The sequence below is a fragment of the Morone saxatilis genome, unplaced genomic scaffold (genome assembly GCF_004916995.1).
Source record: "Morone saxatilis isolate NCDOM2014 unplaced genomic scaffold, NCSU_SB_2.0 Contig8, whole genome shotgun sequence".
NCBI classification, from domain to species: Eukaryota; Metazoa; Chordata; class Actinopteri; family Moronidae; genus Morone; species Morone saxatilis.
The window spans coordinates 14,171,655-14,182,801 of record NW_023340257.1 but is presented as its reverse complement, the minus strand read 5'-3'; the positions used below and the strand labels follow the sequence as shown (position 1 = coordinate 14,182,801).

Sequence of the window (11,147 nt, the reverse complement as noted above, 5' to 3'; positions counted from 1 at the left end):
AGTAGCACACAATAGACTACACATGTTAGGCCTTTACCATGTAAAAAACTTAACAAACCGGGTTTATTTGAATGCAACTTTACCAACTCCCACACTAAGTAAATACAGTAAGCATTAAAGGAAGCTGACGTTTCTGTGATAGTCTGTGATATCTTCAAACACAGCCACTGGATAAACAACAGATTTTAGAAAAGCGGTGATTTGATTTGACAATCAAAATGTGGGACATTGTCTCAATATGTGGGAGACGGGACAAGGGATGACACCTGGCACAAAAATACTGGTCATAATTGTACTTACTGCACACAAAACCATGAGAACAGACACATAATCACGATGACTTCTTTATTAACAGGCTACGGCAATCTTGGAGGTGGTGGAGGATATCAGCCAGGTGAGGATCACCACGTGTTTGTTCAATATATTCTGTTTTTGGAGTTAATAAAAAATGCACAATAATGGGTCAATATGGCACACACTTTATTTCAACTGTCCACAACACACTTTATACTTGGTGCAGTGTAACCGTTGATCTAGCCTGTCGTCCTGATCCTCCTCCTCCTCCTCCTCCTCCTCCTGTTCTTCCTCTGCTCATCAGTGAGGGATGAGTGTAATCACACAGCAGCAGCCTCCTCCCACTGCTCTACAGACACTGTACAGGCTACTCATTAAGACCCATGGCCCTAATCCTTCTGCCAGTGGGCACACAGATATCTCTGTGTGAAATGCTTCCACACATGCTTTAATAACCAGTACAGTTTGCCAAATGGAGAATTATTATTGGCAAATTAGGTCAATTTGTCATATTAAAGTTGTTACTATGTTGTTTATTTACAAATATTCTCGCTTTACACTCTCCATGGTTACTGCTTTTTCATTTTCCAGGTGCGGTTCCTGTGGTACCTGGTTATGGAGGAGGTTACGGAGGAGGTTACCCCCAACAGTACAACCAAGGTAAGAGTACTGTACAATGGAGATGATTAAACTTTCACTTTGCTGATGAGGATCTGACGGATAGATACAAAATACACCACACATTATATTTGTGTTGATGGTAAACAGCGTGCTGTGTTGTTCATCAGTCATAAATCAGTGGAAAAGAACAACAGAATAGAGCCACTAATGTTATAGAGGTGGAAACAAGAGAAGAAGACAGTAGTAGGATGTGTGTGTGTGAATATTTGATTCAGTTTAATGTTGTTTTGTTTTATGATCTGCTTTGTGAAAATAGGCTTTAGGTTTTTAAGCCCTTTTCATTCATAGATTGTCGTAACTGTTTTTCCTGCTTCTGGAAGCCAAACTTTAACTCTCAGATACGTTAGCTGGCATCCAAACTGCCTCCACGTAGACGAGGATTAAGAGAACAGACGATTCTTAAACTTTTCATCCTTGTTTCCGGATCAGGAGGCAGATTAATGCCCAGCTGCCAACAGCCAGGTAACACGGTGTGATGAAAGGACAGGAAAACTGACCCGTTGCCTTCCCCTTTAGAGCTGAGAGCATAAAGAAAGGGAGAGAAAACTTGTGCACAGTGACAGGAAATCTTACCTTGCCCCAATTTGTTAAGATTCTTCTCATCCGATTAAGGAAACCACTTGTTGAAAATTAGTTTAAGGCTCATTTGCCATTATGTTGTCCCCCTTCTCTCCTTCCCTTTATGCCAGACTAAACTCAATGCAACCCCAGCTTCTCCACATTTCCACTATGTGGGTTTCTGTGTGATCTCCTATTAAATATGTTGGGTAACCTCAATACTGTACATCTCACATTAAACTTGAAAAGTCCTGCGTTAGATTTGCTCATAAATACACATACATTTCTGATGACACAAATTTATTGACAAAAATACTTGATGTTCACTTGATTCCTTTGAGCAGAATGGAATTGAGGGTTTTTCAATTTTAACATTAATTAATTTATATTTAATTTCTCACATTCAGCTTGTTAACACACATGGGATGCTGACTTTGAATAATGGAATTTAATTGTATTTGAATGACGACGACCTGCATTTTTCTCCTCTGAGCACCCAATTACATTAGAGAGATTAATTGGATTATTATTATTGGACAATGAAACAAATTACAATAAAATGGATGTTTAATGCAATCTTTCTCCTACTTACAAAATACATCTGAAGAAAATTAAAGGTGTCAAAACTTACTTTATTTAATTTTCAGCAGCATACGTGAGCAAAACCTAAAAGTGTTTTCCCTCCATTAAGCTTTAACTATGATGACTAATCTGTGTCTTTTAAAGGCGAAATACAGACAAGAAAACATTACTTTGTGTGCAAGTCTGGTTACTTGAGAGAGCATCTCTGGATGAGACAGCTCAGCTTCAGCTCTAAGTGCCTCCCATGTGATCTACTCTAATGTCGACAGGTTTTCCCGCCAGGACACACATATATCAACCACTGTGACAGATCCATAGTTTCAATTTAGCATTAGTGCTAATGGCACCATCTCATCTCTTCATTTGTCTTCATCTTTAATGTTGTCTAGGTGGATATGTACCCGCCCCACTGACTCCTCAACAAGGTACCAAACCTCCTCACGTCTCTCCACGCACCCACACCACACCACATTATGAAGGGATAATAAGTCATCTCAGTCATACAAGAGTCCCCTGCACCTCAACCCGTTTTCCAATTTCTCTCTCTGTTCTTTGGCAGAGGATGGCAACATGTCAGATTATTTGGATGAGATTGGAAAAGGGTGGAATGTGGGTTGGTACTGTGTGTGCTTGTCGGTGCAGATGGCACGGCACAACCAGTATGAATACATACTAATCTGCGTTTTCCTGAACATCTGAGATTACTGCCAGCTGGATTATTTCAAGGAAAGCACGCCTGGTTTCTTAGATAACTACATTTTACTGGTTTGAACTCTTGCAGTGTCTGAGTTACTGATGACCTTACCTTTGATGATGTGTTTAAATGTAAAGAAAGTAAATGGTTTAATCTTGAATAGGATATCATCAATTCTCTCTGCCAAATGAATGATGGCTCAGTTTAAAGATAAATGAATTAAACTAATCCTGTTCATTTCAGATGTCACAGGGATACGAAATCTGTTGTTTCTCCATTAACAACCAGTTGGCCCTGACGTTATTGGCCTGTAAGATGTTTTTGTGAGCCAGTCAAACAGTCTGCAGTCTGGTTTATAACTGCCAGCAGTGCAAATTATGGACTGGAGTGATAATTGAACTTCACATCATAGGGAAGCCTTTGACTGTATGTCCCTTTCACGTCACAATTTGACTAATCTAATTCTGACTTGTAAAGTGTAATACAATTCCCAAATATAAATACAAAATAATCTTAACTCAAGCTACTTACTAGCTTCTTCAAACGTGTGAGTTGTTCTGTATCTGCCACCTTCGTCAATCATTTCATCCACAGCACCTGTGTTTGGTTCAGTGGTAGAGGAAGAGAGGTATCAGTAGGCCCATTGTCTTTAATGTGTAACAGCTTCTTTGAGAGGCTTGTAAGTGCAGTATATATATGATGGATGGATTGCTTCACTCAGCTTTACCAGCAGAGCACTAGAAGAGCTTTTTTGGTTAAAGTAAACAACACACATCTCACTGGCTGTTCCTGTTCCTGTTTTGCAGCTAAAGCAGCCAAGTACGGCCCATTGCAGGCTTTCCTCGGTGGTGCAGGAGGAGGAGGAGGAGGAGGCATCTACAGAGGTAAAAGACTTATATATTTGACCTTTTTTCTTACTCCAGAAGCCCACTACATCACAAATATTACAGATATGTGTGGGAACTTATGTCCAGCTTAGAAAAGACTTAATTGTAATTCTGCTGGTCTTCGCTGCAGGTGGCGTCGCGGGATGCCAGGGCAAATACTGTGGGAGGAGGAAGTAGAGGATCTCTTGAAATCCAGAGTGACCTCGAGAAACCATGGTGCTACTGCATGATCTAGAATGTACATTTTATATGCAAACAAACCCCATTAGAAATTATGTAAAGATGGGTTTTTTTTTTTACTTACTTGACTTCAATGTCTGTTTTTATACAAACCTACAAACCCACCGACCCCGAATTTATTCTGACGTGACGTATGTTATTGATGGTGCCATTAACCATTAATGTGGTCAAGTTAATCAGCTTTAACTCCCAGTACTGCACCAGCCTACTCACAATTCAAAGAGTGTGTTTGTGTCACATGTTGTTGTTCTTGTGCATAAATGTGTGTGTGTGTGTGTGTGTGTGGGTGTTTGTGTGTGTGTGCATATTGGTTGTATTGTTGTGCGAAAGACTGTCTGAACCATCGGCTGGCAATGTGACCTATGAATGATTTCCCTTACGGTTTTAATCCTAAAGCAAGGTGAACTGTCCGCTGTGTTACAGTCCTCACTGTCTCACCTCGCTGTGCAGAGCTTGTCACCTCTCTGACACGACACAAGGGTTGGGTCGGTCCGGGCTCGTCCAAAAACTGATGAAATCTGGCCAATCTCAGCATCGTTTCTGGCTCCCTGTCTTCTCCGCTGCTATTTTTAGACCTGCTGGGTATAAAGCAGCGGGAATTGGGGCTCTGACCAACCCATCTGCTCTCAGTAACTTTGCTGATTCTGGTTGCTATGCAGTTCAGTTTTCTCAGCATTTTTAGTGTTGCCAGACTTGTGATGTATGAAGAGCAGTTTCTGCTCTGAGGAAGGGTATGCTGAAGACAATCAAAAAAGTGTTTGATTCATTATGGGATGTTTGAAAAAAGGGAAAGGAGTGTTGCCTTTTAGCTCCAAGTAGATTCAAATGTATTTCAGATACTGTGGCATGTACATTGTGTATGTATGAATGTTTGATGATGTGTCACTGTCCTAAAGTCTGGGATAGAGCGCTTTAGTCTGCTTCAAATGTTTAGTCTCATTGCAGCAGCTATTTACATTTATGTAACTTGTGATTATTCAAGACTTTTTGCACCATGCTTTGACTCATAGCTTTATTGTTATCAGGAACGTGTGAACATAAAACAAAAACTTTCCTTCTGCATTTATTCACTGTTTAGAATTGTAATACAGAATAAGACTTTGTTTAATGGCTGTGTTTATGTGAGGCACAAGCTCCCATTGTTCTTCATTTACTTGAGCTGCTTTTAAAAATGGCTTACTGACCAAAGGTTCATGAGCGCTGTTGCCAAGTGACCCCATCTCTTTCTGTAATTGTGTACTGTATGTTGTACTAATTTGATGTTAGCTGGCTTCAGTTCCTCCACTCTGTGCTGAGTAAGGAATGTCCGTGAGCCTCGCTGGGTCAGACCTTGTCTTATGTGCCGTGGGATACTCTTCATCTTTATTTAAAACTGTTTTTATAAGGAGGAACAGTGTGGTTTTGCACTTTTTATATTTCCACGACACACATGTGACTTGTTCCCGGATATCCCGGCATTTTTATTTGCTTCATTAAATAACAAAATAAAATGTGTTAAAAGAATTTGTGTCTTTCTGTGTTATTTTTTCTCTTTAAGTGCATTCCACAGCAGCAGCAGCAGCTTGTGCTGTGAGTTGATCAAAACCACCTGGACTAGGGTGTCCTGGTGGATCAGTTTGCCACATACCACATAGTGATGATGTCTCAGGCTCAAGTCCTGACTACTTTTGGTACATTTGGGACCTTTGCTACATTTCAGTTCTGCCAAATCTTTATTGTCTCTCCCTTTGGGCAAAATTAATCAGACTTAGTGTTTTTTTAAAATCTGGTATGTGTGATTTGGCTGAGCTCTTCATTGTGATGACAACAAACCCAGATTAAGGGCAGACATTTCGCCTCAGTGGTGACTACAAACTGTGTTCTTGTTGTGCCAGCTGGAAATAATGAACTCATGTTGCTGTTCTCTGAAGATCTCCTGGGAGAACTATTGACCCATGATCTGCGTCCTGTAGAAGTAGCTCACACTGTTGTTTACGACCTTTAGTCTAATAATGTCGGACAGTGTCACTGTGGAACTGCAGTATAATGCTACGTTTCTCTCTTGGTATACATACAGTATATTTCAATAAAACTACCTTTCACAAACATTTCCACCTAGACCAAAGGAGATGTCTGACATGCTGTAATTATAAAAAGTCACCACCAGAAGGTAACTTGGTACCAATTATTGGGAACATAGACAGTTCTGGGAGTGACTGTCCTCTGACTGCGTGTTGTGTTTAAATATTGATTTCAAGACCCAAATAAATGTTTATACATAATTACAATTTTAACTTATTCCTCCATATTTGTTGCATTGTGTGTCTGAATGTAGAAAATCTCACATTTTCAGCTGACCAGCCTTGCACTTAAAGATTCAACTACTTAACTCTTCAGCTACTCCATCACACTGCATCATCATTTCCACTGCAGCTGAAATTTTACTGCTTGAAGTACACATGAACTGACATTTCAACTGCTTTCATCTCACACTTTTCAGCTCCTTTTATAACTATTCTTTAACATTTTAACTGCTTTTATATCTACTTTTTAACACTTCTACCACGTTTTCTCTTTCGCTCTATCAAAATCATCTGCTTTCATATCTTAACCTAGAAGAAATGTCGCCTTTTCTAGCTGAAACTGACACAGCCGGAATATAAATGAGACTAAACTATGAGTTATTTTGTAATTACTGAATCCACCGTGGGGTCTACTGCCGCCTCCCTCCTAACCCCTCCCCCGAAGAAACGCATTCATTAACCGGGGAGTGCTGCTGGTTGGCCGACCGTCTCTTCCTCTCCCCGGCTCAGCAGCCTCATTGGTCAACAGCTCTCTTGAATGAAGCGCCGCAGAAACGTGCAGGCAGGAGGAAGCTGTGAGGGCCGCCGCAGGGAGCGACCGACGCACAGCAACACGACTGCCGGGGCAGGCTGCGGTGGTGGTCGGACACCGGTTATCTGTCGACCAGAGGCGGCTGGCTCTCTCCCGGAGCTCGGTGTCGGAGAGTGAATGAGGTTGATGCTGCTCTGCTGCACCTGGAAGGACGAACGCATGGGAGAGGAGGAAGGTAAGGAGCCTGCTGGGTGTGAGGAAGCCGCTGGCTGCATGCGGCTGGGCGGGAGATGCAGAGGCAGCAGATGCTCCAAACACAAGAGGATGCTCCACCGAAAGCGGCTGTAAACAGCATGCTCTGCGCTTGGGTTTCCTACTTTGGGTGTGCATTTTATTGTCAGGCATGCAGCAGACAACAGTGTGGCATCGGTGTATCTGCAGGGAGCGTCAGGCTGGATGTCCATATTGTGCTGCAACTGAAGCCATATTTTCTCTCCGAGTTGATGCACCCGTTATGTTTGGATGCAGTGTTCACCCCCGAGGCCATGCACAGGGCTCATTTGCAAGCAATCTTCTAAGATAGCCAAATATATTATGCTTATAGACAGGTTGTTACATTAATAAGATAAAATGAAGACTCTGCAGGGTGATTCGTGCAAAATAACACCAATAATAAGGTGCAACATAATCTAAAGGTCCTACAAAGTTGAACATTATTAGGGGGCATTTTCTTGATCTGCAGCTGCACTTCTAATAATTTAAATCCTCCCAACTTTCCTCCTCTATATGATTGTGTATGGCTGGTATAGATTTAATAATAGCAATCAGTAGATAACAGCTTTTTACTTTATTCTAGTTTGTTGAAAGGAACATTAAATGAAGAAATCAACCTCCCTTACAGCACAGTGAGAGATAAATGAGGGAGGGAATCAATAAAATAATCACAGTCATGCCACGCAATCTAATGCTTGTTTTTGTTTTTGTAGATTAATCTCTAATCTTCCTTGTAAATTACTTTATTATTTTACTTTTCCGGGACTTTAAAACAAGGAAATATGTAGATGTTGTTTATAAAGGTTGAGAACAGTAGCTGTAGGACAAGCTTTGGTTGAAAACATTGTTTATCATTGTGTAATACTTCTGAGCTGTGATGTTACTGTGTGTACATGTAGAGATACTGTACGCTCCGTGTGATTATCCTGCTGCTGATCAGTACAACAACTGTAGTCGAACTTAACAACAGACCTTTTAAGTGATGACTCACTTTGCATTGCAGTGGATTTGGCTCATCTGTAGGAGGAACTGCTGCAATCTTCTGTGAGGAATGAGTTGGGAGTGGTGAGGCGGTCGGTCCTGTACCTGCTCAGGTTATGAACTGTGTGTTTGTGGGCCTTTTATTGAGGTATTAGTGTCCCCTCTGAGACCTCTGCAGACAGCAGAGTTCAAGAGGACACTCCAGTGTCGGGGGAGAGAAATGCTCCATAATAAAAAAAATGAGTTGAAGTGAGAGGAGAGGAAAGGTATCAGCACAAATCAGACCTGACTAGGACCCAATATGATCAATAAAACTACTACAGCAGGGCGGCTCGTTCAGGCTTTACAGTAATGAGCCGACCGCACTAAACCTCTGCCAACACAGCTTTCAAATCCGAATTTGAAAGCTGAAACGAATAATGAGAGCCGCAACGGTACCTTCTCTTGTGATACAACCTCAACAGACTGGTTATACACCGTTGCCGATATCCAGATGTTGTGCTGCAGGAGGCAGAGGTGACTTTGTTGGAACTGATTTAACTTGACTTGTTTTGTATTTGAGTTGATGACAAGCAGGTGAATGTTACTGTAAATGTAATAAGTTCAATATGTGATCGATTGGTATGTTTTACTTCTCAGTTACAGATTTATCGCCAATAATAACGACCCCATTGTTATTGTGGTTAATGCGTTGTCATAGTAACCTGACTGATGTTTACCAGAGCTGTTCAGATGTTGAAAGTTTCATTCTGTTGAAATAAAATCTGGTTTTATGTTTAAAAAGGTGACAACGTGCAGTTACTGTTACTCTAATGTGACAAAGGGGCTTTTATTTTTAAAGAGCACAGCAGGTTCAGGATCTCAGGCAGTTTGAGAACTTGTAGACGTTTCCAGGTTTCATGAATTCGAGAACAAGAAACTCAGCAGTCCTGCTGACATCAAACAAACGCACATTTGCGAACAGAAAAAAGGATCACCAACTGGCCGCCGGGTTTATATTTGTCTTTACATCTCGATGCCTCATCCCCTCCTGTTCAGGATGTGAAGGGCTTGTGATGTATTCTCAGGCAAATGAGCTACAGCATCAAATATATCTGTGGTATCTAGCCGTCACTTCGTCCTTTCCAATGAACAGATTTACATAAGCAGAAAACACACACACACACATACACACACACACACACACACACTGCTGCTCTCACTTTAATGCATTACAGAATTAGTTGTTCCAACTCTACGAAATAGCTTTTTACTGTAATTACCATTTTCCTCATTAGAGAATGAGAGGATCATCTTCTGCAAACAGTTCTTATCAAACTCTGTTCAAGTTGAAGGAGAAACTTATCTATTTAAAACAAATGTTTCTGTGTTTCTTCAAAAGAAGTGGAAGTGTGTTGTTGGCACTTTTGAGCATAACTGTTAAATATGAAAGTTTAAAGAAAACTTTTCTGGCTCCATTGACACCAAAATCTCTTTAAAACCTTCCTGTAATATTACTGCACTCTGTGGTACCTAAAAACTGTTTTATTATATATTACTTATTAATTTTTATTGAAAAAAACTATTAAAAACATGATGACTTATTGGGGTCTGTACCAAACAAACATGTTTTCTTACATCTGGAGAACAAGATTTGTACTTCAGGGCATCTCTACAGCACTACAGTACTGTAATATAATGCATTTCTTATATATTATATACATATTTTATCTTTTCAATAATATTTCGATTAATTGTGCAGCCCTGGTAGCAGATAAAAAAATAACTATTACATCTTACTTTGACTAGAATTTAGACTTGAACTATTTAGTTCAGTGGTCGTTAGCCAAAACGTCACTAGATTCATTAATAAAAGTGAAATAGTGTAAATGTTTACACTAATTCACTAAATATCACGATGTGATACGAAATACTGAAGGGTTTCCATCGAGCGTTGTGATGTAACAAATCAGTTGTTACACCCTGCTGAGTAATACTCTCATTAAAACTGCCAGTCGGCTGTCTGTGGTGGTGATGATGAAGAGCCTCTGTGATGTGTGTTTGATATCTGGAGCTTCAGTGAGTGTTATTAACCAGCGGTGGTGATTTGCATTGGAGGCGATACGATGACGGAGATAACAGTCTCATGCAAACACACATCAGTAAATTATTACATCTCATCAAAGAACTTTTATTGGTTTTATGCATAATGAGCTATAAAGTGGTGGGTGTCAGTGCAGCCTTTGACCTTGTGTGTTACTGTTGTTGCAGCTGGAGGAAGTTTGCCCGTCTGTGCGGGATGCAAACAGCGGATCTACGATGACCAGTACCTCCAGGCCCTCAACACTGACTGGCACACTGTCTGCTTCAGGTATGTTCAACACAAACTCACCACGCCCAACACGTTAACAAAAACTTCACGAGTTCACGTCTGTAAAGGGTGGCGCTGGAGTGGATGAATGAATGCATGAGTGTATTTCATCCCCCATCTCTCTCTCCCCTCTTTTCCTGTCATGTTTCTACTGTCAGCGGTCCAATAAAGGTATCAAATTACATTTGATTGGACTCTGTTTTGGTAATCGATAAATAATCCCATTCATTTTTCCAATCAATCAACAATTGCTGACTTTAGCTTCTCAAATGTGAGGATTTTATGCATTCCTTGTCCTAGATGATAGTCAATGGAATAACTACTGCTTTTAGACTGTTGGACAAGCAAGATTTTTTTTATTATTTTCAGACTGTAAAATAATCTGCACATTAAATATTAAATATCTCCTCCAGGCCTATATTAAGACGTATATACATATAAATATATAAATCATCTGCTTGGAACAATAATGTGTGTCTGCAATGTTCCAATTTTACACAAAAAAAGTATAATTTTTCTTATTAAAAGTCCTTCTACCTCATTAGAAGTTACATAATCTATGAATATGCAAATCTTGTTGTCCCTGTTGGACACAAGATGTCTCCTACGTCACTGTAGTCTATTCTCAGTGTTTGAGCACTGGTGGCTTCTAGTTTCTACATCACACTTATAAACTGCATACTACACCAGGATTGACTAGTTGTGATGTCACAAATCATGCTCGTAGGCCCCATCCCTTAAACAGAGAAACTTTCCACTTCCAGCAGATGAATTTGAAAACATCCTTCTAGTG

At 40.3% G+C, this 11,147-nt stretch overlaps 2 protein-coding genes across 10 annotated transcripts in view; both read left to right on the top strand.

The window, feature by feature from the left end:
- Nucleotides 1-5,439, top strand: part of elna (elastin a) — a 49,225-nt gene extending 43,786 nt beyond the window's left edge. For 8 of the 9 annotated variants that reach the window (XM_035680491.1, XM_035680490.1, XM_035680487.1 and 5 more), the window contains 5 exons: nucleotides 356-394; nucleotides 886-954; nucleotides 2,505-2,540; nucleotides 3,616-3,693; nucleotides 3,827-5,439. In XM_035680491.1, the coding sequence (XP_035536384.1) occupies nucleotides 356-394; nucleotides 886-954; nucleotides 2,505-2,540; nucleotides 3,616-3,693; nucleotides 3,827-3,873 (269 nt within the window). In that variant the 3' untranslated portion in view covers nucleotides 3,874-5,439. Of the gene's footprint in view, nucleotides 1-355; nucleotides 395-885; nucleotides 955-1,404; nucleotides 2,485-2,504; nucleotides 2,541-3,615; nucleotides 3,694-3,826 lie in introns of those variants that run through there. The other variant, XM_035680488.1, reaches the window with a different exon arrangement.
- A 1,289-nt stretch (nucleotides 5,440-6,728) lies between these two features.
- limk1a (LIM domain kinase 1a) overlaps nucleotides 6,729-11,147 on the top strand; it is a 49,675-nt gene continuing 45,256 nt past the window's right edge. Inside the window, exons 1-2 of the mRNA XM_035680645.1 lie at nucleotides 6,729-6,985; nucleotides 10,255-10,354. Of these exons, the coding sequence (XP_035536538.1) occupies nucleotides 6,928-6,985; nucleotides 10,255-10,354 (158 nt within the window). The 5' untranslated portion in view covers nucleotides 6,729-6,927. The remainder of the gene's footprint in view (nucleotides 6,986-10,254; nucleotides 10,355-11,147) is intronic.